Source organism: Kwoniella dendrophila, chromosome 1 (genome assembly GCF_036810415.1).
Source record: "Kwoniella dendrophila CBS 6074 chromosome 1, complete sequence".
NCBI lineage: Eukaryota > Fungi > Basidiomycota > Tremellomycetes > Tremellales > Cryptococcaceae > Kwoniella > Kwoniella dendrophila.
Genome location: NC_089476.1, coordinates 1,831,780 through 1,858,790, shown reverse-complemented (window position 1 = coordinate 1,858,790; position 27,011 = coordinate 1,831,780). Strand labels below are relative to the sequence as shown.

At 36.9% G+C, this 27,011-nt stretch overlaps 11 protein-coding genes across 11 annotated transcripts; 6 read left to right on the top strand and 5 right to left on the bottom strand.

Moving 5' to 3' along the window:
• Positions 1-194: 194 nt before the first annotated feature.
• L201_000667 (uncharacterized protein) lies at positions 195-5,013 on the top strand (the record flags this gene model as incomplete). The annotated part of the gene is made up of 8 exons (XM_066216466.1): positions 195-210; positions 295-350; positions 431-635; positions 714-981; positions 1,047-1,646; positions 1,700-2,130; positions 2,185-4,847; positions 4,921-5,013. The coding sequence occupies 8 exons, from the start codon at positions 195-197 to the stop codon at positions 5,011-5,013; spliced, it is 4,332 nt and encodes a 1,443-aa protein (XP_066072563.1).
• Positions 5,014-5,498: 485 nt separating this feature from the next.
• Positions 5,499-6,171, top strand: L201_000666 (uncharacterized protein; the record flags this gene model as incomplete). Its single annotated transcript, XM_066216465.1, has 3 exons — positions 5,499-5,675; positions 5,771-5,935; positions 6,022-6,171. 3 exons carry the CDS (start codon positions 5,499-5,501, stop codon positions 6,169-6,171), a joined length of 492 nt encoding a protein of 163 aa, XP_066072562.1.
• A 497-nt stretch (positions 6,172-6,668) lies between these two features.
• Positions 6,669-7,403, top strand: L201_000665 (uncharacterized protein; the record flags this gene model as incomplete). Its single annotated transcript, XM_066216464.1, has 3 exons — positions 6,669-6,881; positions 6,993-7,151; positions 7,251-7,403. The coding sequence occupies 3 exons, from the start codon at positions 6,669-6,671 to the stop codon at positions 7,401-7,403; spliced, it is 525 nt and encodes a 174-aa protein (XP_066072561.1).
• Positions 7,404-8,099: 696 nt separating this feature from the next.
• Positions 8,100-8,927, top strand: L201_000664 (uncharacterized protein; the record flags this gene model as incomplete). Its single annotated transcript, XM_066216463.1, has 3 exons — positions 8,100-8,563; positions 8,682-8,753; positions 8,834-8,927. The coding sequence occupies 3 exons, from the start codon at positions 8,100-8,102 to the stop codon at positions 8,925-8,927; spliced, it is 630 nt and encodes a 209-aa protein (XP_066072560.1).
• Positions 8,928-9,151: 224 nt separating this feature from the next.
• L201_000663 (uncharacterized protein) lies at positions 9,152-11,610 on the bottom strand (the record flags this gene model as incomplete). Its single annotated transcript, XM_066216462.1, has 7 exons — positions 9,152-9,381; positions 9,451-9,885; positions 9,958-10,542; positions 10,671-10,992; positions 11,079-11,179; positions 11,278-11,473; positions 11,545-11,610. The coding sequence occupies 7 exons, from the start codon at positions 11,608-11,610 to the stop codon at positions 9,152-9,154; spliced, it is 1,935 nt and encodes a 644-aa protein (XP_066072559.1).
• Positions 11,611-12,080: 470 nt separating this feature from the next.
• L201_000662 (2,3-bisphosphoglycerate-independent phosphoglycerate mutase) lies at positions 12,081-14,619 on the bottom strand (the record flags this gene model as incomplete). The annotated part of the gene is made up of 11 exons (XM_066216461.1): positions 12,081-12,115; positions 12,176-12,295; positions 12,367-12,550; positions 12,615-12,829; positions 12,912-13,038; positions 13,115-13,224; positions 13,391-13,885; positions 13,967-14,025; positions 14,092-14,259; positions 14,417-14,432; positions 14,541-14,619. The coding sequence occupies 11 exons, from the start codon at positions 14,617-14,619 to the stop codon at positions 12,081-12,083; spliced, it is 1,608 nt and encodes a 535-aa protein (XP_066072558.1).
• Positions 14,620-15,083: 464 nt separating this feature from the next.
• L201_000661 (uncharacterized protein) lies at positions 15,084-16,887 on the bottom strand (the record flags this gene model as incomplete). The annotated part of the gene is made up of 6 exons (XM_066216460.1): positions 15,084-15,115; positions 15,217-15,655; positions 15,742-15,961; positions 16,037-16,182; positions 16,476-16,666; positions 16,758-16,887. The coding sequence occupies 6 exons, from the start codon at positions 16,885-16,887 to the stop codon at positions 15,084-15,086; spliced, it is 1,158 nt and encodes a 385-aa protein (XP_066072557.1).
• A 717-nt stretch (positions 16,888-17,604) lies between these two features.
• Positions 17,605-19,323, top strand: L201_000660 (chitin synthase export chaperone; the record flags this gene model as incomplete). Its single annotated transcript, XM_066216459.1, has 8 exons — positions 17,605-17,755; positions 17,922-18,106; positions 18,202-18,312; positions 18,385-18,582; positions 18,659-18,767; positions 18,831-18,890; positions 18,961-19,037; positions 19,114-19,323. The coding sequence occupies 8 exons, from the start codon at positions 17,605-17,607 to the stop codon at positions 19,321-19,323; spliced, it is 1,101 nt and encodes a 366-aa protein (XP_066072556.1).
• Positions 19,324-19,967: 644 nt separating this feature from the next.
• Positions 19,968-22,196, top strand: L201_000659 (uncharacterized protein; the record flags this gene model as incomplete). The annotated part of the gene is made up of 6 exons (XM_066216458.1): positions 19,968-20,350; positions 20,477-20,606; positions 20,746-20,992; positions 21,114-21,420; positions 21,549-21,737; positions 21,887-22,196. 6 exons carry the CDS (start codon positions 19,968-19,970, stop codon positions 22,194-22,196), a joined length of 1,566 nt encoding a protein of 521 aa, XP_066072555.1.
• Positions 22,197-22,374: 178 nt separating this feature from the next.
• Positions 22,375-23,823, bottom strand: L201_000658 (uncharacterized protein; the record flags this gene model as incomplete). Its single annotated transcript, XM_066216457.1, has 5 exons — positions 22,375-22,613; positions 22,752-22,850; positions 22,934-22,970; positions 23,039-23,425; positions 23,512-23,823. 5 exons carry the CDS (start codon positions 23,821-23,823, stop codon positions 22,375-22,377), a joined length of 1,074 nt encoding a protein of 357 aa, XP_066072554.1.
• A 379-nt stretch (positions 23,824-24,202) lies between these two features.
• L201_000657 (homoaconitase, mitochondrial) lies at positions 24,203-26,822 on the bottom strand (the record flags this gene model as incomplete). Its single annotated transcript, XM_066216456.1, has 4 exons — positions 24,203-24,705; positions 24,783-25,987; positions 26,089-26,418; positions 26,614-26,822. 4 exons carry the CDS (start codon positions 26,820-26,822, stop codon positions 24,203-24,205), a joined length of 2,247 nt encoding a protein of 748 aa, XP_066072553.1.
• Between the last annotated feature and the right edge of the window lie 189 nt (positions 26,823-27,011).

Below are 27,011 nucleotides of genomic sequence, written 5' to 3'. Positions count from 1 at the left end.
CACCTCTCTAATCATTTTATCATCTGGACCTACTTAAACTGGAATACCATAGTAGACCATACATACACTGTTTCAACAAAGGCAACAATAACGCAATATTTGTAAAATCTTATAATCACTGAAAACACGACCTCGAAAACTCTGTATAACCTCGTGCTCTAGAGTATTCATCTGTCGAGTCAACATATATAAGAATGGCAGCCACATACTGTAAGTTGGTTTATGAAATGTTGCTCCAAACCATCAGCGTATCAGACTGGTAAGGAGTATTGACTGACGCTAATGTGATTACAGCCCCACAGGAGAAGCAGTATTATGATCAATTGTTTGCTATTGTAGACAAGGACAATGTGAGTCAACTCAACTATGCGCGTTGATGACTAGATAGAAAAACCCCAATTATTTTACTAATAGTATTTATACACCCTAGACTGGAATACTACCCGGTCAAGATGCATACCCTTTCTTAACTTCTTCCAATCTCCCAACTACCTCTTTAGGTGAAGTTTGGGCATTAGCAGATCCAGAAAACAACGGTTTCTTGACTAAAGAAGGATGGTATAGAGCTGCTAGAATTATTGGATGGCTGCAGAAAGGCGGAGCTACTTCGGCTGATGATAGCTTAGCGAACAAAGGTAAGCTTCAGTTTGATTAGCTTATTGTATTTTTGGCACGACCATATTGTTCAATGATTGAACTCTGTCTTTACACAGCTGGACCTCTACCCTCTTTCGACAAAGGTCCTCCTCCACCAGCTATTCAACCTCAACTTACGGGTCAAAGAACTCAACCACCACCCCTCTCAGCCCACAACACAGGCGCAGGATCCGCTGGACTTCCAGCTCTTACCCCAGCCGATCGAGCTAAATTTACAAGACTTTTCGCCGGTGCAGGACCAAGTAATGGTTTAGTATCAGGTGACAAAGCCAGGGATATGTTCTTGAAGAGTGGTCTGAGTTATGACCAACTTGGTCAAATCTGGTAAGTCTCTCAGCCTATGACGCTTATCACCACGTGCAAGCATCGATACTAACTTACATATATAGGAATCTCGCCGATACTCAAGAACGTGGATCACTTGATCTAACTGATTTCGTTATCGGAATGTTCCTTATCCAGAGCTGTATGACCAATCCCAGCTTGAATCTTCCAGCTGTATTACCAAACGGAGTTTACGAAACTGCATCTGGTGGTAGAGCCCCACCACCTAAAGCACCAGCTAGTCCAATTTCTCGACAACATACCGGCGGTGCAGTACCTAGTCCAATCAGACCTCAATATACAGGTGGAATGGGAGCTGGAGGTATCTTACAACCTCAAAGAACTGGTCAAAGTGCTACTGGTGTTCCAGGCGTTTCAACTCCTCCTAGAGCTAGCAATACTCAAAAATCATTCGCTAGTCCACCTACTTCGTCTACATTTTCAACTATACCATCTACTTCTTCCTTCGGTGCGCCTCAAAGACAAATGTCCGGTTTTACAAACCAACAGTCACAAACATGGGATGTCACTGCACAAGCCAAAGCCACCTCTGACTCATTTTTCTCACAACTCGATACTCAAAACAGAGGTGTAATTGAAGGTGATGTCGCTGTGCCCTTCATGTTGCAAAGTCAGCTTGATGAGAATACTCTTGCTTCCATTTGGTGGGTGTATGGGCTATACTGCTGGAATTTATGAGCTGACTTCCATCTTATAGGGATCTCGCCGATATAAGAAAAGAAGGAAAACTTACTCGAGACGAGTTCGCTGTCGCAATGCACTTGATTAATGGAAAGCTTGCTGGACAAGATGTTCCTTCGTCATTGCCTAATAGTCTTGTCCCACCTTCTCTTCGAGAAACATATGGGAATGGTAATCAAGAAGTCTTGTCAAGTCAAGGTGCTAGTAGCGCTACGAAAGACTTGTTTGACGTATTTGGTGATGATGAACCTGCCCCTACACCAAAGGCCACCAGTCCTCAAATCCAACAACGAGCTCAAGCTCAACCATTTTCTGCTTCTGCTTTCTTGCCTCAGCCTCCTGCTCCTCCATCGCGTCGATCAACAGCTCAAGCGTCTGCACCAAGAGCGTTATCTCCAGCCCCTACCGGTAACCAAGCTGCCCCTGGCTTTGGAATGGCTCCTTTCGGTAAGTCCTATCTTGTAGTCTAACCGACTAGCAGAGGCTGACGTGAATTGATAGCTCCTGCCTCCCGAGGCGGCGATTTGCTTGGTGACGATTCTGCCGAAGACAAGCCTTCAGCTGTGCCCGATAACTCTGCTGAATTTGGTAACAAGCAGAATCAATTGGCTAATACCACCAGAGGTATCAATGAGCTAGAAAAATCACACGCTGAATTGGACGAGACCGCCAAAACTTCTGCCGCTCAATTGGAAGAGCTTGAGGCGAAATTGTCTTCCGCCAGATCTCGACACGAAACAGAGACCAAAGCAGTTGCTGATTTACGAATTAAAGTTGGTGAACAAAAGGAGCGACATAAGAAATTAGAGAGTGAAGTCATTTCTGCTGAATCAGATCTCTCAGCTATGAGATCTGAGAAAGACGAATTGGAACAAGCTCTTTTAAGAGATAAAGAAGAGGTCAGAGGTTTACAAAAGATGATGAAAGAGATTGAAGAAGAAAAAACTGGAATGAAATTGGTTCTAGAGAAATTAAGAAAAGAAGCAAGACAACAAAAAGGAATGTTAACCATTGCTAAGAAACAACTTTCTACTGCTGAAGGTGGTAGAGATGGTGTACAAAAAGAAATCAGAGATACAGAACAGGAGATCGAAGATGATAAAGCTGAATTAGAAAAAGCCTCTTTACCTCAACCTCAACAACACGCTAGTCCACCTCCTCAATCTGCCGCTTTCTTCTCACCATCAGTCGCAGCTGGTGTACCTCTCCCTGCTACTCCAAAGGCCCTCAGTCCTGCCCCCACCGGTGCTTCCACTCGATCCAACAATCCATTTGAAAGACTTGCTGGCGCCAGATCAGCTTCGGTCCCACCTCAACCTCCTTCTCAAGCTGCCTCCCCGCCGCCACCACAACAGGAAGAGTCTACATCACCATCCTTTGGTACTGCAGCTCTTGCTGGAGTTACTGCAGCTGTCGGTGCTGCTGCTGGAGTAGCTGTAGCCGGTGCTGAAACCCTATACGATGCCGCTAAAGACGCTGTTACTGGTGGATCGCCCGAGGCCAAGACTGATTCTCACGATAAAGAGTTAGATCCATTTGGTGCTCCTTCCAGCTTTGATGAGCAAGATGCTACTTTAGATGAGCAAAAGACACCTGTTCCTACTGGTACAGGTGAAGAATCTGATCCATTTGGTTTACCTTCCGCCAGTAAGGACTCGACCGATCCTTTCGGTGCGCCTACCACACCTAAAGCTGCTGAAGCTTCTGGGTTCGACAATTTCGATTCCGGTTTCGGCGATTCCTTCACTGCTGCTTCGGCTTCCGAAGGCCAAAAACCAACTGAAGATCTCCATCTAGCTCCAGCATCTGAACATGCAGGTGAACCTGTAGCGGCTCCCAAAGACTTTGATAGTGCTTTCGCAGATTTCGATCAACAACCTGAAAACGACAACTTAAACGAACTTGGCTTATCAAACAATCAAGGTGGTCTTGAAGAAGGTATACCAAGTGGAATCCCTAAATCAGCTATCCTAGCCGAGTTAACCGCTCGACCTGAAGCCGAAAGAACTTTTTCAACTCAAGCTATTGCTGGTGAAAGTATCCCTCCTACTCCATCAACTGAGATACCTTCAAGTGGTTTCGGTAGTTCTCCAGCTTCCGTAAAAGCTCCTTTACCTTCAAGTGGGTTAGCACAAGAAGTAAGATCTGTTGATGATGGGGAATCAAGTGATGAAGAAGAAGGACCTGAAGATCTAGAAGGTCCATCAAGAGGCTATGGCACAACTCAATCTAGGGAAAATACTTTTGACGATTTCGAAAATGGATCATCCATTCATTCAACAACTCAACCAGAAGAGACAACGGCTGCTGCACCTACAGCTGCATTGGCTCCACCAATCTTAGCAGTCGAGGAGCCAACACCTACAAAGGTTAGGAGACATGCACCTCCACCACCAGCAAATAAATCAACTCCGCCACCCAACATTCCAACTCAATCTACGTCAACAAGTGGATTCGGTGGAGATGACGAGTTTGATCCTTTCGGTGCTCCAGTAACCTCAACTAGTAACGCTGCTCCTGCTGCAATCAGTAGTCAAAGTGGAAATGCACCAAAAACAGCTTCATTCGATGAAGATGACTTTGATTTCTCTGATTTACCACCTGCTCAAGTCGATCAAAATAATACAACTACTTCAGCTCCGACCACCCAATCTGGGAATAATCAGAATTCATCATCTGCGTTTGATGATGATTTCGCTAATTTCGACGATGAATTTGAGAATGTAAATGTCAAAAACAATGACAATAACAATGGTGGATCAGAAAATTCCAACGAGACCAGTAAGAGTTATGAAATTGTCAGTCCACAACAAACTCAACATCAAAGATTTGATGAATGGGGATACCATCCCTCTTCTCAGCCTTCGACAACTCAACAAGGACATTCACAAACTCAAACTCAAAGTCAAGAACAAGGTCAAGGTCAACAACAACAAGGACTCAGTTTCGATGATGCTTTCGGTGGTGATTTTGAACCTTCAGGTCCAAGATCAGGTCCAAGATCAGTACAACATGAAGAGGCATTCGCACCTCCACCTGGTCCACCACTAGCTCAAGCTCAAGCTTCGTCTCAAGCTCAGCAGGAAACTCAATTACAACCACCACCAATGCCGCAAAGAAGACCCAGTGGTGCTCAACCAGATGATATAGAAGATGTTAAGAAAGTAAGTCTCAGTTTAACGATCCCAACTAGAGGATAAGGAATGAGAACTGATGATGTTATTATCTTTCGATTAGCTTTGCGCAATGGGTTTCAGTAGAGGATTAGTAGTTGAAGCTTTAGCAGCTAATGGATACGATTTCCAGAAAGCTTTGAACGTTTTACTATAGGTTTAGAAGATAACCAGTTACGAAGAGGCAAAATTAGAACATGCGATAGATACGAGTACCGCGTAATAAAGGATGTAAGGAAATGATAAGGGACTGTAATTTGTTAATGTTAGAATGTATATAAATTCTCGATTCAGCCAAACCCGATCTATCAATCAACAGCATCTTACCCTTCATATCTGATTCCCCTGGAAATCATAGAAAATGTGCAGAACAATAGACAAAGGAAACTGATATCTGGATGAAAGGATCATGATATAACAACCCCTACGCCATTAATTGTGATTAAACGCCTATATGAGCTGATTGAAACATCCCGTTTCAACGATTCAGAGAAACATATATCTGTATAAATCTGGTGTATCAATCCCTAGTGACGAATTCCAAAGCATATCTGTGATACTGCAGATATTCGCTGCTCTCTTTGATTCAATTTTATCGTCAAAGTTTTTGAATCAAATCATATACTTGATATCAGACTCAACATGTTCTTGAAAGTCTGGCAATTATCGATTCTCCTGAATTTCCTACCTATTCTCATCACTGCTTTCCCAGCTGAGTCCGTTATCAAGCGAGATAATACAGATCCTTCTGCCTTTTCAAAAGCAACGGGAGAATTTGGAAATCTAAAATTTGAGCTTGATCCCTCAACATGTATCGCGGTAAGTCTCGATTTTTTCAATTTGCCACTTGTATGCCTACCGGTACAGCATATATAATATAGAGCTAAATATGTACTTGCATTCATCATATATAGCAAGGATATTTGAGATTTTGTAATGAACAAGTATCTGGATCAAATTTACCTATATACATCCCCAAAAATACTGAGAACACCGTCAACTCAGAATGGGTAATTTCGGCATATAAACCAAATGATGATGGAAGTTGGCAAGATTCGAAACCATTCAAGTCCCTTACAGTAAGTCAAGTAAATGTCCAACTGCACCATCATTTGCTACTTATTTTCATTGAAATAAACCACAGCTAAGTTTGATTTTTTATTAGTGTACCATTGGAGTCGCTGGATCTAGGCCAGAAGATATAAGTACATTATCAATACATACTTCCAAGCCTTTCATTTCCAAGTCTTTGGGTCAAAATCTCTTGCATCTCAATTGTAACGATGAAGAAGGTGATATTGACAAGGGTATTTGAGTGACGCCAACAAGTACTGTTCATATGTATAAGGTGAACTGTGGATTTTGTACCGATACATATTGTATGAAAGGACATTTTGCATTGTGATAATTCCTTTTCTTGACATTCCTCAATAATGAATTGCCTTTTTGACATGTTCAGCTATATCTGCGACTCCCTTTGAGAGGTGTCTCCCTTAATTAGGCCTAGGCCTCAAGGAGGAGTCGTTTGAGATTGTCTTGTCGTAATGTATGGATGAATGAAAGGAACGTTTGTTGACCCACCCTAATGTCTGTAGAATTTTTATTAAATGAATTGCCTTAAATACCAATTCGGATCGAGTTCCACACAATGGCTAACTGGTACGTTCAATATCACTCTTGTCCAGAACACTTATCGCAGAGTCTCAATTGATTTGATCAAATCTGCCAATCTAGCTTTATATACTGTACATACGACTTACAATGCTATACAGCCTCAAATACTTAGTTTCTCTAATTTCTCTCATCCCTTCAATGACTACGGCTCTTCCATCCCCAAACGTGGTTACCGAATCCAATGGTATCGCTGCAAGAGATGCGAAATCAGATTTCGAAGCCAAATATGGCGGCGAAATTCTACTTACTGGCCCCTACTATATGAAAGTTGATACAGGAAATAAAGATGACCAGTCTATTTCAGAACATGGTCATGTAGTTTTCCAACTTGATCCAGCTACTTGTGCATCTGTAAGTGGGTTTCTCCTTTCCCTTCAATGACTGTTTATACCTTAGTACTTATGACCAGGTAAGTTTGAGTTCATTTCCGAAAGCTAACTATCAATTTTTACTGAAAATCAGAATGGAAAACAAACTTTCTGCAATACAGCAGCGGAAGTCGTACCTTTTGATATTGAAAATATACACTCTGATGTAACAACCATGAAATGGACATTTTTCGCCTATAAACCTACAGATAATGGTTGGTTCGATTACTTTTCACCGATAAACACCATCAAGGTGAGTGAGGTCAGGCAGGCATTAATATGACCTATATGCAATTATTTGTTTAAGTAGCCAAAGCTAAGTAATTTGTCTTTTTCATATTTGGCAAAAAAGTGCGATATTACCGTTTCACCTATCGTTAAAGACGATTCAGGAACCCTTGAAATTCATACTGCCAAACCTTTCATCAAGGAGATTGATCCTCTTAGATTATTCAAATTGATCTGTGAAGGTGGTGAAGGCGATGTAGAAAATGATAGCACCTAGAATACCTAGAATTGTCCTACGGGGAAGAAAAGGACACAAGGACAATGTTATAACAGATTCAACTGCTACCTTACAGTACTTGTATGATAACTGGACAAAGAGGAATGAGATTACCTGAAAATGATATCATTATCTTAACGTATTTTCGGAACTAGCTTGAACATGTGTTGTCCCAGTATCTCGGGTGCCTTAAATTCCACACTATCCTGTTACCCCATTTTGAGATTCATTCTTCACCGCAGAGAGGTATTTCAGCTTTTCAATTAGATAAAAGCAATTTAACCTTCCCGTTGATTAATTAAAACAATAGACATCTGATTAACTGATTAACATGTGGATTTGATTGATACCAAGGACTCATCTAACACCCCTTGTGCAGCACTTGTTGGTGCTCAACAATGAGTATAACATAATAAGGAAGTACGGTAAGATGAACTGTTCTTAGCAACAGTTGGAGCTAAATTAAAACGCTTTGTTCACTGTTTTAATCGGTTCATTCAGTTCATGATGGATGTGATGTGGTAGTTTGCAGAGATAATCATGTCTACTCGAGTACTGATTATAGAGATGGACCTGGTCAACTGTATATAAATATATACATAGCCCTTGTTGGCGTTTTGATCTCGACTGATCATACCTAAGAACATTTAAAAAAACGATATCTGGTTTATACATCCTTTACAGCCACAATACAAAATGAGATTCGCTATACTATCAACAATAGCTTTATTACCTAATTTGATATTCGCATTACCAACCAAAACCAGTGAATTGAAAATCAGAGATGCTGAAACCGATAATATTGCTCAAGGTGTAACAAATGTACAGAATTTAGGTAATAATTTACAAGATATAATTAATCGTATAAAATCAGATCCATTAACAAGTTTATCTGTATATGAAGATAATTCACATACTACAAAATATAATATTCCAGAAGAATTATCAAATGCCTTTCAAACTGCTTTAAATGGTATAGAAAATTTACCTTCTTTACCAGAATCAACTAATCCAACAAAAGAAATTTTAAATGATTATGGGCCTTTAGTTAAAGCTGTTACTTTATCTATATTTTATTCTGCAATTGATTTAAAGTTATTATCTCAAGATACAATAGGAGAATTCATTCCAGGATATAAAGAATTTACTAATGAATTTGAGTGAGTTTCTGCCTTTCTTACGTACAGTACAGTACATCGTTCTCTTTCGCTTTTCACGATTATTTTTAGAAATCAATGACTGATATTTTCTTTCTATCTGCTGTTTATCATACTCAAGTAACAATACATTCCAATATACAAAAGCTTTAGATGCTCAATATACAGGATTTATTAATCAATTGGCAACTAGGTGAGTATTTTCAAATCGATCAGTAGATAGCACAACACTCCTGTGAACAGCAGCTGACCCACCTTTGATTTCCTCAACAGTGTCGGAGCCAATACACCCTTAGGTATAGCTTTGAAAGCATTAGGAGGTCAAACTTTCTATCTCCTTTTCGACCATATCTCAGCTACCAGCTAAAACAGAACTTCCTGATAAAAACCATGATAATATCCGTTACACGGGTCGATAGAGGATTTCAAGTATCATGAATATAGGTTCACAGAACCATTTGTAATTTCAGTATTGAGCATATAAAGTATAATTATGTATTTTGTTTTAAATGAATTATCATTCAGGCACCGAACCGAAATGTGCACTTCAACCACGACGACATGCTGAATACATAACTTGTAATACGTGATTTACAACTTCAAACTGATTCCCATATCTTCCCATAATCTACCTAAACAACTATCATCTTCATTACCCCAACCTTTAGATACAGCTTTTGTGAATTGCTGTAACGAAGCTTGACCTAAAAATAGAGGCGTATTCAATTTCTTAGCTTCATTAATTACAATCGTAAGGTCTTTCAACAGAGTGGTTGTGGCCGAATGTGGTGTTGAAGATGGATTAAACATTCTCGGTACGCCTAGAAATAGTGAACACAAAATAGACATGATAAGCCGATTAGTCGCAATGATGATCTCTACACACTTACGATCAACCATCATATAACTATATGCAGCACCACCTTTAACTACTTCGTAAACTTTTTCTAAATCCATCTTCTTATATTTAGCAAAAGCCATACCTTCAGCAGCTGTAGCAAGATGTATACCAGCCAAAAGGTTGTTCAGTAATTTGATTTTTAATCCATTACCTAATCCACCTGGTATAAATCGTAAATTTTCTTTTTTACCTTGTAATGAAGATAAAGTTTCTAAAATTGGATATATTTTGGATAAAGTTTCATTTTTATTTGATGAAGCGAATATAGATAAATCTCCTTTTAAAGCTCTACTTGGTCCTCCTGAAACAGGTGCATCAACAATTTCAATTCCTTTTGAAAGTTTATCAAGTTGATTTTGTATTTGAATAACTTCACTAGGTGAAACTGTAGATGAAATTACGATCGTACTTTCATTTGGTAAAGCTATCGGTAAAGAAAGGTCAATTGAGTTCTTTTTTTTTTGTGTTAACACAATAATTTATGGTGAAAACTCACTCGATGCGATACCTGATTTGCCATCTAAACCGAATAAGACACTTTGAATTTGTTTAGCATCATTAACAACGAATAAAACAGTCTGAGCTTGTTCTGAAGCCTGTGAAACATCACTCGTAACATATCCACCGGACTTAGAGAAGTTATCTAAATTTTGTAAATTTATATCATATCCAACGACGTCCAAACCATTGTCATTCAAAGTTTGTGCAATAGGTAAACCAATAGCGCCTAAACCAATGACCAGAATTTTTTGTTTAGTTTTGAATTCTTCGATAGATATAGATGAGGTAATTTGTAATTCTTTTGCAGTTAATTCTGCTTCTTCTTCTTCGATGGAACCTTTTTCAGCTATTGGTATTCCACCAAAATTTTCCCATAATTTTGATATGCATCCATCATCTTCTTTAGCCAAACCTGCACCTAAACCAGCTGTAAATATTTGTTCAGTTATTGAACATAATGGTGAAGGGAATCCTAATAATCTGGATTCATCCATTACAATTCCTATATCTTTTGAAATTATAGTCATGGCTGATTTTGGTATTCCATCGTGATTTAATGACCAAGGTACTCTATGACCGACTAGAAGAGTTTATGAGACTCAAAAGTCAGCTATCAAATTTTTATACTAGATAAACCTTCAACCGTATAGTATAGTGAAATTGGTTTGTATAAGTACAATCTCCAGAATAGATAGATAGATAGCTCACACATAAAACTATTACCTGAAGAATTCGATTTCGTAATTACATTATACAATAATCTTGGATTCAATCCCCAATTCTTTGATAATGAAATACATTCAGCTTGTGATAAAATTTGAATTGCACAAAAAACTTGATTAATTAATTTAAAATCACTTGCTATACCACATTTATTTCCTACTATACTTAATCCACCTATAGGTGGTTTAGTCAATGCTTCCAATACTGGTTTAGCCCTTTCAATTGATGATTGTGTACCAGATGTCATTATTACTAATTCTCCTGAAGCTGCTCTGGTTGATCCTCCAGATACGGGACAATCACATAACTAGAACACAGAGAGAAAAAAGAAAGAACACAAGATTAACGATTCATGATTAGTCTCATTATTAATTATCCATGTAGTAGACTCACTCCTATATTCTTTCCTAAAGCATCTAATCTTTCAGAGATAGATACCAGAAAACTTGGAGGTACGGTAGAAAAACAAATGATAACAGCATCTTCTTCTAAGACTGTTCAAGTACGGTATGACGAGAAAATTTCACTTGTAAGCATATCCATTCCGTTGTTTAATCAGACCCAAGGGGACTCTGCAAGCCATCGTACTCACCTTCAGCTACTTTCCCAGAACCAAATAAGACGTCTTCTACTTGAGTAGCATTGACAACCATCAAACCTAAAACTTGTACACCTTGAGCAGCTTTTGAAGGTGTTTCACATCCAATAGCGCCTGCTTTAACAACAGCTTCTAAAGATGGTTTCCATACATCATATGCTTTTACTTCAAATCCTTGTGATATCAAGCTCTGTGAATATGATCAGCAAGAACACGTTAGTGCGATACAGATCTACGAGTTGAGCTACAATCTGAACATACAGATGACATCCCACTTCCCATAGCTCCTAATCCAATCCATCCTACTTTGATTTTCTGCTGTGACATCCTTGTTATCTTGGTATCGTTTGCTTTGTCCTCAAATCAGCTGTCCTATGTGAAGGGTAATATAGAAGACTGAAGAATCATTCTTCTCTACGTCGTTCCTATGTATCTCTCTTCCTACTTATAGTCGTATTGGTGATCTCGGTACATTAACTGTGTCCGTGTGATTTTAGTGGATATCCTCCACCCATTTCGGTCCGAACTTGACCGGCAATGACATTGACAACGACAATAACAATAACAATAATGCTCTCAGCCGTGACATCTACTTGATGCGACATCGCTGTGTTTCCGGAGGAAAGATAGCCTAAATAGCATTTCACTTCCAATAAGTATGCATTTTGTATATTCACAAGCAATATTCATTTCTATTCTATTCCAACATACATCATATCATTGACAACTCTTTTTTTTCGCGTACCCCTATCCGTCAGCCGGAACTATCCTTCTATGCCATCTATCTATCTATTTACTTATTGTTTAGCAAGAAGAGATCGACCGGTCATTTCTAAAGTAGAACAAAGATATCAGCGCATATCCTTATACAGGTATCAGTTGATTCGCTCACCTTCTGGTTGAGGAAGACCCATTATAGCTAAGACGGTAGGAGCAACATCTGCTAAGGCTCCTGGTTCAGAAGAAACTTCTAGAGCACCTTTATCACCAGTAACGATGAAAGGAACATGGTCTATTAATGAAGGTATGGTTATTAGATTTAAACACTCATGTAATATGAAAGCCCCTGAGATAATCACTTACTAGTGGTGTGAGCAGTGTGAGGGTTTCCAGTTGTTGGATCCAACATTTGTTCAGCATTACCGTGATCAGCAGTTACACATAAAACGTAACCAGCTTCTTCACAGGCATCGTAAACGGTCTTGACAGCTTTGTCGGTGGCAGTGATAGCTTTGACAGCAGCTTCGTAATCACCAGTGTGACCGACCTGCAAGATCCGAGATAAGCTTAAATAGTATGTCATATGGGTCGCAAGTGATATTTCAACTTACCATATCAGGAGGAGCAAAGTTACACATAACGAATTCAAATTCGTTAGATTTGACAACTTCAGCGACTTTATCAGCTACGCCTTGAACAGACATTTCAGGTTGTTTATCATAGGTAGCAACTTTTGGTGAGGGAATCATTTCCCTTTTTTCACCCTCGAATTGTTTTTCGACACCACCGTTGAAGAAGAACGTAACGTGGGCGTATTTTTCGGTTTCTAAGGGTTACCATATCAATGTTAGCAAAAGGGATATTCAAGAACAGTATTTTCTGACAACGATTCAAGGTTATCTACTTACCAGCAATGTGAGATTGTTTGACACCTTGTTTACCTAACCATTCAGCAAGAACGTTGGTCATACCTTGAGGAGGGAAAGCAACGTTGAATGGGAATTCCGCGTTGTATCGGGACATGGTAGTGATGTTCTGCGAAAAGTAATCTGAGTAAGCCCTTATATTCATATTTGTTGAATGCAGACAACCCGGAAACCAGACTACTTACCAAATCCTCAGGGATGTTGACCTCCATAGGTTTATCGGGAAGACCAAGAACTGAAGTGATTTCTCTCATTCTGTCGGATCGGTAGTTGAACATGAAAAGGGTGTCTCCCTCTATTTGTCAAATTACACATTAGCTCTTTTCTTCTTGATTTCTTCGTCTCAACTCCCGACCTACGCTACCCCTGATTCAGCCGTCTCTGAGACCACCCACTCCGCCCAGCCCCTCAGTTCGCCTATAGCTACTATTTCGGGTGAATTGAGGCTATCTTTCACTCACTTTTAATTCTAGAATCTTCTGAACCTGAAATAATAGGTTTAATAAATTCATCTGTTATACCATTTTCATAACCTTTTTCAATATCTTGAATTAAAGTTTCTTGTGTTGATTTATCACCTTTACCATCAATTAAACCTTCTAAAGCAATTTTTACTCTATCCCATCTTTTATCTCTATCCATTGCATAATATCTACCTACAACAGTAGAAATTTCACCTAAACCAATTTCTTTTATATAATCTAATAATTGTTTAGCATATTTATTTGATGATTTTGGTGCTGTATCTCTACCATCACCAAAGAAATGAATATAAACTTTTGAAATTTCATGTTGTTTTGCTACACGTAATAAAGCAAATAAATGTTGAATATGTGAATGTACACCACCATCAGAAATTAATCCTAATAAATGTAATCTACCATCAGATTTTTCTTTAGCATGTTTCATAGCTTCAATAATTGCTGGTTGATCTTTGAATTCATCTTTCTTGATTGCTGCGAGGTTGCCAGGTTTAAGGGATAAAAGTCAGCTTATGTACTATTACTGTATTCTTCAACTAATGATCTTCCACTTACTTTGATCAATTTTGACAATATCTTGCCATACAATTCTACCAGCACCGATGTTTAAGTGGCTAATTGGAAGGAAGAAATAAGTATCAGCTAATGCAATTTATCATAACTTTCCAGCTGGAACTTACCCAACTTCAGAGTTACCCATTAAACCTTCTTTCAATCCTACAGCTAAACCATGAGCTTCTAATTCAACAAAGTTGTGTTTATCTCTGATAGCATCCATATGTGTAGTATCACCATGGAAGATTGCATTTCCTTTTTCGTTATCTGATAAACCCCAACCATCGTGGACGCTAGAGAGATGAAGATGTAACGCAAAGTGAGGTCAGTCAAGCGATAACTACATGTGAAATGGCATTTTGTACATAGTCTGGTGATGCTAAAGACAAGTAGCTCTCGCCAAGTGATTTATGACAGGGTGTAGATAATAATTGATCATTTGATACTTACATCAAACAGACCTTCTCTATAATCAACGATCACAAAGATATCAGTCATTGTTCGTCCAGTTGACCATGTAATGGATCAACGTTGTTGAGACAAATAATGTTTATTTTTGTTTATTTTAACTCACTTTTAACTTGAACATCTTCAGTTTTTTGTTTTTTAGCCTCTTGGGCTTTTTCAGGTGATCCAGCTGCTCTAGTTGCCATTTTGTATCTAGTGTGTGGACTATCAAGTCAAAGAAGAATCGAAAGAAGAAATCAAAATGACAAAAAAAAGAACAAAGCACGGTTAAAAAGATAGGACCAAAATACGTCACCATAGAGAATATATATTTACTGAATGTTATTGGGGGGAATTTAGTAGAATAGGGAATAGGTTTTATCTCGGATTTGATTCCGTTCCCCTTATCAACTGAAAAAGCGGGGTAGGGTTAATAATATGATAGAACTCGGTTAAAATCTTAGAGAGCAGAGAGTAGGTCGATAATAGCCCATGAGCATGTTGATGAGGTTTATCATAGTTGTGTAGGTTACAGCGATGTGACAGCGGTAGGGTATCACTCGTATTCGTTGCGTTTCAGGTTATATGCATTATTGTCATCTGTCTAAGTACAGAACCCCAGTTTCTTATGATCGTCTCCACCGTGTTATCTTCTATAGCATGTCAACGCTTAACCAACCACTCTATGTAATTTTTGGATATCTATGTACGAGACGGGTAGATATCAGCTTATATACGGATCGAGAGTATTGAAATGAGATAATTCAGTGAAAAGAGCTAGATAGAACCATAGACAAACTTACCACTTAATAAAATATCACCTTGTTTAACAACTTGTTCATAAACTAAAGATTTATTTTGATTTGATGAAGATTTTTCAGTAGTTGTATTTATAATATTTGAAACTTTATCAATTGTACAATTATTTAATTTACCTAAAGCAATAAATTTTGATAAATCTTTATCAATAAAAGATTCAGAAACACCAAATAATTTTGAAATTCTTTCCAAAGTTAAAGATTTATATGATTCTAATAATTGTTTATATGCTTTAACTCTTAATTCTCTAATATAATATTTTGAATGTTTAATTAATAATGGATTAATTAATAAATATTTTTGTTCAACATCAGATAAAGATAAAAAAAATTGTGAATAATTTGATTTATATAAACTTTCAATCATTAAATGTAATTCTGGTATTGATGATATACATCCTTTTACTTCTGAACTTGCTAAGATCTATTTATCCAACAAAATCAAAACAGTGTGAATCAGCTTTTAAGATGCCATACAGAATCTGAATTGTCTGTAAACGTAAAACTCACCTTGGTCTTTATACCCTTTCTATCACATCCTAAACCAGCGGCTAAAACAGTCAAAGCGACAAATTCTTCATATTCCATCAGTTCAGTAGCAGTAAATGTTGATAATGAATCGATGAGTAAATCTGCTGCTTCTTTGAAGTTTCTAATCGATAAATGATGTACAGCTCGATACACCTTTAATCGATTCCGTCTATCCCAATCACCACCAGAATCGATAAGGCTATAAACCAGATATATGGAGGATTAGCAGCACTTCACAACGAAACCTTATGATCCACATTCCAATGATGCTTACTCATTCGCTCGTGTAATATTCGTAATTACCAAATGTGTATCAGAAGCAAATAACCCTATTCTGACCATGGCTAAGACAAGATCTATCCTTGCTCCTAAACCTGCTGTCTTCTCTAATGCTGTTTCAATGGCAGGTATCGCTCGTTCCTATGTAATGGTGGTTTGAGTTGATCAGCTTTTCATTCACTTGCTATTTCTAGCAACCTCATCAGACGCTTCTACACAATCTCCCCAGCAGTCAACTAATGGATATAATGTCCCTTTCTTCTTCGGAAGCGTGGGTGACTCCAGTCGTGATCTTCGACTATTACGCCAATACAGGACGCCACCGTAGTGCTTCACATGGTATCCAACAGTTAATCCAGCTTGTCCTCATCTGTCCCTTCTAATATCTAGTATACCCTACAACCATACCATCAATTCAAGCAAAGTAAACTCACTTTATCACCAATCCTACACAAATACATAGCTTTCTCTCTTAGTGTTTCACTAATCTCACTATCACCTTGATTCTCTTCGGCATCCTTTAATTTCTTTTCAAATTCGTCTAATTTCTCTTGATTCTTCTTTTCAAGTGTTGATATCAAATCTGATTTATCTGATGATATATTGCGTAAATAAGGTGCCATTTCTATATACACATACATCGAGAACAGTCAATTAATAGATTCTGATAACATCGACATCTATAGGCCAGTTAATGATAGTACAATCTCACTTACCATCCTTTTCGACAGCTTTCCAAAATGATGTACTTGCTTCTTCCTTTAATCTATCAATGTTGTTTATCTGGAAATGCCATGTTGGAACTTTTAAATTTGGATATGGAAGTGGTACACTATCGTCTGCCATTTTTGTCTGATATCGATGTACTAATTGTTTTTTTCTTATGTTTATATATTACTGCTCAAATGTAATCGAGTGGAAGATATTTCAGTTGAAATCTGTAGTTGAACTTGATGTAGTGGATCATACCACACGGTGACGACGCGATGCCATATATACAATGCGATCATCATCCTTCTTAAGTGGGAAGCTTATATAAGGTGTGTTATGTTGTTTTATGTTTCAGGGTATTATTGTCATAGTGGTATCGCCCCGTCCTTTTTTTCATTGTTGTTCTTGCTTTTTTTATCTCCTTTCGTCATTTTAGATGAATCACGTTTATTTGTTTATCTTTGTTTCAGTATTTGATAGAAGTTTTCAACAGGAGATCACCTCATCAACTACCTGGTAACAGATTCAGAAGAAAGAGAGACGATAATCCTCAAAATCAACCTTGTTTCACCGTTCAGTGATAGTTGAAGAGTACTAGGAGATCATTGGACGCGCCATTCCTCCTTTTTGACCTTTACTTCCATACCTCAATCAAAAATTCAATATAATCAACATCACTGAGCCGGAGGACTATTCACGATACAAAGATTCAATCAACTTGAAAGATATAACGAGGTCCAATATCACGCCTCTTGGGAAGGATTAGTGACAAATCAACTGAAAACCTAACATCACCAACTATTATCCCTTAAATTCCATCTTCCTTTCTCCTACGCCGTTAAATCATCCATCATGTCAGACGCATTCAAATTCGGCTCATTCGATTATTTCTGTGAACATACTGCTTTAGTAGTATGTCCTTTATTAGGTTCATCACAAGGTACTATGGCAACATGTTATGCTAGAAATGTACAATTGGGATCACAGATCATATTTCAACCTGGTAAGTCTTTTATTCTAGTCTATGTCATTCCTCATGGACTTTCGAAGTGGTATCTGCGAATTGCTGCTTCTGCCCCGTTATTTGTTAAACCTACATTTCATTACCTATTCATGTTCGAGCGCAAAATGCTGATATATTGGATTATACAATCTCTTATTCACTATAGCAACATGTTTCGTTCACATAGCGGCATTAGGTATGACAGCAATCATGCTATTCCACGTTAGATCAAAATATACAGCTGTAGGAAGAAAAGAAATAGTTACTTTCTTCTACATGTACATGTTTAATGAGTTATTGGCTATTTTCTTAGATTCTGCTATTATCCCAACGGCACATGCTGTTTATCCTGTAAGCATTGTTATCTCTCTTATGTTATCGTTGTCAAACAGTAAAATTCACAATGATATGCTAATGTCTTGAATTATTTGATCGATCGTATTTAGTGGTTCACAGCTGTTTATGCAGGTTCTGTAGGAGCATTGTATTGGTGTATATTGATCAATGGTTTCGTTGGGTTCCAATTGTATGAAGATGGTACACCTATAAGTTTATGGGTAAGTTTCGCAATATCTCACCTAATACTGCCTATTTTTGGACGTAAATGCTAATGCTACTTTCTAAATTAGTTCCTTCGATTATCCTGTTTGGTCATTTGGGGAATATGTTTCTTCATCTCTATCGCAACTTTCAAACAATTCGCTTCTTTCTCATATGAGAAACCCGTCGGTTTATTCGTCACTTATTTAGTATTCCCTGCTGTTTGTGCTGTAATCTATTTCATCTCACAATTACTTTTGGTAGTAAGAACACTTGATGATCGATGGGTAAGTCTGTCGTCATATATAAATTCTGAATTCAATTTGTCAAAAAGTCATATCGCTGATAAAACTGAATTGATAGGTCATCGGAGATTTAGTATTCATGGCTGGATTCTACATTTGTGGTATCCTTTTGTTACTTGCTTTCAGTGTTACTATCTGTGATAAAGTAAACCACTACGTAGATGGAGGTAAGCGCTTATTTTATCCCACACTCTGCCTGCGACACATCGCTAACGCTCCGCTTCACTAAGTGTTCTTCTTCTCTATGGCTATGCTATTAACTGTAATGATGATCTACAAATACTGGGACTGTGAGTGTCAAGTTATCAGCTTAAAGTATTGAGAGTGTTGCAAGCTGATTCTCCTTGCTATCATCATCAGCCATCACCAAAGAAGATCTCGAATTCTCAGTCGGATCTAAAGCCGCTGTATGGGAAGTCAAAGATCCTCTTATGGCTGTAAGTCGATCTTCAATCCTCACGATATCCATTGTGCTTGAGAAGACAAGGACTGATTTTGATTATTATTGTATAGGGTGGAAGTGAATATTACACAGAAGATGATACTCAATCATCTTATCGAGGTGGAGGTGGATCTTTAGTAGGTGGTATGGGAGGAAACAACTATTACGGTAATTATCCAGCACAGAATTACGGTCAACAAAATTACTCTCAAGGTGGTTATGGTGGCAACGCTGGTGGATATGGCGGTCAACAGCAACAGTATGGCGGTGGACATTACTAAGATCATCCTTTCCGTTGTATGGAAAAGCATGATAAGGCTAAGATAAGTGAGAAAACATGAACATGAATGATTAAGACTGTGTGACAGTGTAGCTATGGTACCGGACCAAAATGGATTTTCCTTTTCGTTATATATTTACTTCTTATACCCACCCCACTTTCAAATTATGTTCTGTCAACTTCAACCACTCTATACAAATGATTTTATACAAAACTTGACCTTGTGTCTACTGGATGACTTTATATTTCTACCTATTTATATATATATTCTTTCCTGTAATTCACGAAATATGACCTTTGATGATATGGACTTTTTCCTCTATGATATTTGGTTTCTTCTGTTTAGTACGTCCAGATATCTACGGTAATTTCGTTGCATAGCTTTCTCGGTGAGAGCAATACAATGTGCTTATACATGCAAAGAGCTTGTTCTGCGACATTATTATTGTTCGATTCAGGGTTTTGATTACCTCCACGTCCGGAGTCCACGTTCGATCAAGTTGGTATCTTGGTGAGACTATCAACTTTCTTGGGTGTGAGGTGATTTGTTCAAATATAACTAACTATCTTGACATAAGCAGCATTGATCATCTTAATCAACAGGAAAGAGCAATCTGGAAGTAGATTGAACCTTTCTTTTCGAGAATGTCTACTGTAACAGTAGCGGATACCAAAAAACAGGAGGAAGAGAAATATGGACATCCACCTCCATTATTATTAACGATAACTATTTTACCTATATCAATAGCATTAATACTTAATCCTTTAATCCCTATAATTACTCCACAATGGTTTTCAGAACTAGGTATAATACCTAAATCAATAGATATAAAAGGAATATTTGAAACTAAACAACTCTCACAATCGCAATCAGAATTTCCAGCTTTACAAGCAAATTTAGGTTTTTCATTATTATCTTTTATAGGTATAGTTTGGTTAATACCTAAAGTATCAAAAAGTTTTGTTGAAAAAGGTTTAAAAGGTAGAGATTTATTAAAACCTGGTGGAAGGATTAGTGGACCATGGGTGTGAGTTCTTTTTTTCTCATATGAAGTATAAAGTTTCAACAGTCTCTTTCTGCCGATAACGATAGAATTTATGTTAGTCTAGATGAAAGGGAATTAAATATGCTAATATGACAATTCATTACATAGTCCAGAATGTTTAGGTTTGCCTTGTGCAAGTTGGTATTTAGCTTTAATGATGTTATTTATACCATTCCCATTTTCACATTTATTTAAATCTCAAACTCCTTTAGGTCCAGAATCTTTTCCTCAAAGAGAGGTAAGTTTGGAATTTTATCCGTACTTTGATCTGGTTTGAAATCCCTCTGTACTCAAAATAACAAAGTCAATTGGGAAAAAACACTCAAATTACATGAATGATGAAAGCTGAAGTCTGTTTTTTACCATCTATCACTCAGCTCACTTTATACCTCTCATCTCTATTATCACTATTGACCGCAACTCTATTAGGTTTTATAGATGATTTATTTGATATTAGATGGAGACATAAATTACCTATACCTATAGTAGCTGCTGTACCTACTTTATTAGTTTATTATTCTGTTGGTGGAGTTACAACTGTTGTTTTACCTAAGGGTTTAGGTGGTTGGTTAAGTGGAATTGGTTTAGAAAGGTTTATCATGCAAGGTAATATCGTTGATTTGGGTGAGTTGAGGGGAGGTTTTAGCTAGATTGCTATCTGCAAACCATAGTCGTTAAAATCTAAACATCTATCCATCACTTTAAAATTATCCTAATACTGATAATTTCTTTACTATTTTTTTAGGTCCAATATATTATCTATATTTAATCCTCTTACCAACATTTACAACAAATTCGATAAATATCTTGGCAGGTATAAATGGTGTTGAAGTTATACAAGCTTTGATAATATCTTTATCTGTATTAATTAATGATTTATTATTTTTACCAATTTGGTCTCCATCACTTTTGACTTTACTTAAAATTGAAAATCCTGAAAATGGTAGAATTTTAAATTGGGCAATAGGTGAAGTTGTTGATAGACATTTAATGTCCTTTTACTTTATGGCTCCTCTTTTCATGATTTGTGCTGGATTTTTATGGCATAATTGGTATGTTTTCGACTTTCAGCCATCTAATCAAATATCAATACTGTTCGAGACGACCGCGCTTTCTATTGTCCAGGTCATCATCGATATTACTCCAACTGACTGTATGCTTCACTCTACAATTACAATAGGTACCCAGCAAAAGCTTTCCCAGGAGATACATTTTGTTATTTCTCTGGAATGGCGTTTTCAGCAATTGCAATTCAAGGTCATTTTTCAAAAACTTTGATTCTATTCTTCTTACCTCAAATATTTAATTTTATTCTAAGTTGTCCTCAATTATTTGGTTTAGTTGACTGTCCAAGACATAGATTGCCTTTGTAAGTTCTATTAACTAAATTTTCCATACCAGATCAACCAGAGCAGATCATTATAGAAACTATCATCTTTGCTCAGTCATGCCTTTTATAAATCCTTATTATTACGCGAACAATGCTAATTTGATTTCTTCGTCATGTCCGGTATATAGTTACGATGAAAAAACAAATTTACTAAACCCATCTAAAGTGATATTCGAAAAACCATCACCGAAACGAACAGTGATTTCATTAAAAATCCTATCGTTTTTCAAATTAGTCAAGTTAGAATACGATGGAAATGGACACATCAAATCATCAACAAATTTAACTATAATAAATTTCTTATTAATTCATTTTGGACCTTTAAGAGAAGATAGATTATGTTTATTAGTTGGTTTCGTTCAGATTATAGGTAGTATAATTGCTTTTTCAATTAGGTACGGTGTTGGAAGTTGGTTTTATGGCGGTGATAGAAGGTAGAAAAGGGTATAATCAGTATCAAGCATATAGTTGCAAGTTCTGAGTTTTCAGTGAAGAATGTATACATCTGCATATGCATATATAGTTTTACAACACTATGCAAGGTCCATTCACAGCTGTCGAAAACATATATGTATATATGTCGAAGATAATAACCCCCTTTCCTCGCCATGTTCGACTACCTCTGAAATGACATACCATATCCACCATTCTCCTGTTTCTCAAACTTGAAATTATCAGTTGATAAACCGAAATTACCCAATAAAGAGTTACCTAGATCTTTCAATTTACCTAACATCTCATCCATTTGTTCTTTTTCTTTTGATTTTATTCTTTCTGGGAGGGTGAATAGAGATCTTCGGATGGATGGTAGAATTGGTGATGAATTAGGTAAGAGAGTTTGAAGCAATGTGTAATCTATATTCGATATTATATAAGTTATTTAACTTTTAATATATAAACGTAGAGGCGAAGAGTAAAAGAGGAGACGTAGGCATCGGGATCGCTTTTGGTGCACATGAAACGAAAATGTACAAGTGAACAACGTCCACTTACCATCTTTGGCAGACACCAGAGCGTTCAAATCTCCTATCCTCTCATTTGCTGTCGCTCGACGATGTAATCCTTTCACATATTTAGGATCTATTTTGAGGGCTATTAAATCACAGCATGAAGTTGATGAAAGATTGATTAGAAAACCTCATTAAAATTAGAATTGTTGATAAACTTTCACTTACCTTCAGTACAAGCTTCTACAGCTTTTTTATCGTCTTTCTGATCATGGCAAGTTTCATAGTGATATATCAGCTGGGGCTTTTTTGTAAATCGAAATATATACTTACAATGGCGATGTAACATGCAGCCAAATTACCCCAAGTAGCTTTAGTTAATTCTTTGATATCTTGTTCAATTTCTTCTCTTTCCATCTTTTCTAAATCTATAATTTCTTCAGATTTATTCAATTCTTCTTGTTCAATCTTTATAGCTTCTTCATCTGTAACTTCTTCTATTCCACTTTCAACTTTTTTCGTACTTTCAAAAATTTGTTTTTCTCCTTGATCTATAATATTCTTTTCATTTGTTTCTTCAGATGATTTATCATTCGGTATTATAGGTAAATGATCGATAGCTTTTAAGTATGATTTTATAGCTTCATCATATTTTGGTGGTTTGGATGTAAATAACTCGTTTCCCTCTGTTTTAAACTTCGTTCCTAATGCCAGTAAGCCCTATAGTTGAATACCAGAAGCATAATCAATAGATTATTCCACTTGAATTATGATTGACCTTGAAGAATTTCCTCATTTCAACATACCTTTAATTCATCATTCGTAAATTTAGCTTCATCAGGTTCGATTAAATCCAAATCTTCTTTTGCATCTTCCCAAATATCTTCATCTTCTTCATCATTGTCAGCAATATCTATATGCTGATTGAACTCTTCTTTACTTGTCGGCTCAATACCATTATCATGATTGAAAGCTGATCTAGAACTTTCACCATTTTTCTTTGATTCATTGGTATCGTTATTACCCCACTGATGAAATTCATGTTTAGCCCATGATGGAGGTTCAAATTTCCTAGCGTCAAATGTAGGTAAATCTTCGAATGTCTGTTCGTTTGACATTCCGTATATAAATTGCTGGTTGATATAGAGATACGTTTATGTGACCAAAGTTTCCGTTCGATAAATAAGATGATAGATGAAACCATAAAAGCAGAACAGAGGATTCATAAGTCTCGAATGATATTAGGTTATTCATAAACACCAACCTCCACTTTTCATTGTAAACCATTTTTGAACCTATCCTGCAAGGTAAGAAGACTATTTTCGTAGCGCAGAAGGGCTCTCCTAGGCAAAAGATAGCTTGTATGTATGCATAAATACTGATATGATTTGCCTTGTATACTACATACATATACAATAGTACTACGAAATTACCAAAACCATCCTGATCGCGCATAAAGCACTCCTTTTCCTTCCGTCCGAGCCTAGATCAGCAGATCTACAAAGAAGCCCTAATAAAACCTTCCAAACCACCATTTACCCATAATTCTTGTACGGATCTACCAACTTTAGCTGCATTATAAGTTTTTTCTTTACCTTCTGAATCAGTTACAGTAACTTTACCTCTTCTTGTATCAATTTTAATTTTATAATTTTCTGGAACAATAGTTAATTTACCATTTTTACCACCTTGATTTCTTTTACCATCTTTTGCGAAATTTTCAGTAAAATCTTTAATTAAACTTGGTGATTCAATTAAAATTAATCCATTGTTTATAGAATTTCTCTTAAATATATCACCAAATGATCCACAGATAACTAAAGGTATACCAGCATTTTTAATTGCTGTAGCGGCTTGTTCTCTAGATGATCCGGTACCAAAATTGTATCCTGATAACAATATAGCTCCTGGTTTAGTTGTTGAAGATGACGATGAGAAAGAAGAAGGTAGTGCGTTTCGTAACTCTCTGGCAGTAGCAGCGAATGTTGGATCATAATTTTCTATAATACGATATGTCCGTTATCAGCCTTTATTTGAGTAATGTCAGAAGTTTCAGAATCGAAGCTAAATCACTCACCCATAACTACTTCTGCCTGTCTCTCTGGAGTAATATCATCCTGATACGTATATTTACCCGGGTACATACCATCTGTAGTTAAATTATCTTGAGGAGCGAACAACAATGGACCTTCGAAATATTCCGGGAAGCCGGGAAGTAGCGGTTCTAAAGAAGCTTCGTCAACTTCTGTTGGTTTAGCTGATTCATCAGAATTTTCTTCAATTATTGAGATTCTTGGTTTTTCAAATTGAGGTAAAGCATTCAGGTCTAAAGAATCTGGACCGCAAATGAAACCTTTTGCAGCTGAAGCGGCAACTACAGCTGGTGAAGCTAAATAAGCTATAGCTTCTGGTGAACCCATTCTACCTTTATAATTTCTATTTGTAGCACTTATACCAACTTGACCTTTTTCTAGTAATCCAACACCTAAACCTATACATGGTCCACAACCTGCAGGTAAAGTTTTAGCACCAGCATCAATCAAAGTTTGCCAATCACCTGATTCTTCAGCATCTTGTTGAACTTTACTTGATGCAGCAGCAATATAGAATTCCACCCCATTAGCAATTTTCTTATCTTTCAATACAGATGCAGCAGAAGCTATATCACTAGCTCTTGAATTCGTACATGAAACTAGATATGCTTTATCAATCTTGATTTGATCTTTAACTAATTTTGGTAATGCCGTAGCTACTTTAACTGAATTTGGTCCAGATACATATGGAACTAAGGTTGATAAATCTAATGATAATCTTGATGCATATTGAGCTCCTTCATCAGCTGAAAGTTTGTTTGTGATAGCATCTTGTAATCTATCAGGATTCAATCTTGGATGTGGTTGAGTTTCTTTGACAGGATCAGATGGTTCAGGTATAGGTGCCATTGTTGATGAACTAGGTGTAGACAAGAATCTTCTCAATTCATTCTTTCTAAATATCCCTTTATACCAATCTTCTAATTTTTGATCGACTGGGAAAACACCAGCTACAGCTCCCCATTCAGTTGTCATATTTGCTATCGTTAATCTTTCATCAATTGATAAATGCTCTATACCAGATCCAGTGAATTCTATAGCAGCGTTTAAGACTTCATCATTGTTGAATAAACCTGCAAGAGCTACTATAACATCTTTTCCTGTTACTCCCGGTGAAAGTTTTCCATCAAGTGATACTGAAACTACTCTAGGTATTTGCCACCAGAATTTACCTGTTGCCCAAATACCTCTGTAGCATTGAAGTGAACCATATATCAGTTGCACTGTAGATTGTAACGTACATATATATACGCTGGGATTAAGACAGTGAAAGATATTTGTTCAACTCACGCAGCATCAGTTCTAACGATAGCAGTACCTAAACAACCTACACCACCATAATGATTTGAATGACTATCTGAAGCAACAACTAATTTACCTGGCCATGCATAACCTTCTTCAACAATGATTTGATGACCTATACCTCTACCTGCAGGATAAAAATCAACATTATATTGTTTTGCAAAAGATTCAATTTTTTTGTATTTATTTTGATTGGTTTCAGATTTATTTTGAACATCATGATCTAATGTAAATACAGGTTGTTTTGGATTATCTAATTTTGAACATGATAATGATAAAAATTTCGATATGACTGGTCCTGTATTATCATGTGTCATCCTATAAAAGAATATAATAGATTAGATTAGATTACATCTTCTTCTTCTTCGACATTCACATTCACATTGACGTTTCTCTATAAGCGCGTATACAGAGAGAGTGAGAGCATTTAAACGAGATTCTACATCCATCTTCTCCTGGTCAAAAGACAAATAGCCAAATCATTTACCATCCTCATGTATAGACTACACTCACACATGCTCCGGTTTGATCATAACATAATCTCCTGCTCTAACTTTTGAACCTTGAGGTAAATCTACTGCATATCTCTGTACGATTTTTTCTATAACTGTTTGAGGATCTGATACAGTGGCGTAAAATCTACCATATTGTTGTTGTCTCGTATGTATAAATGACAACTTTTGGTGTCCACTCAAACGAGCTAATCTTGGTAAGAAGACCATCTTGAGGGGGTTAAGAATGGTAGCAAGGTGATGATGCAGTACTAGGTAGTATGAGCAAGATGAAAGAAAGATAAACAAAATAGAGATTTGTGTTTTCAGGTTTTGCGTAAATTTCTATTTTCAACTTTTTTTCGAGTCCAATCAATGTTCCGCTTTTACAGGTTGTTGAAATGTCGAAATTTACCGACT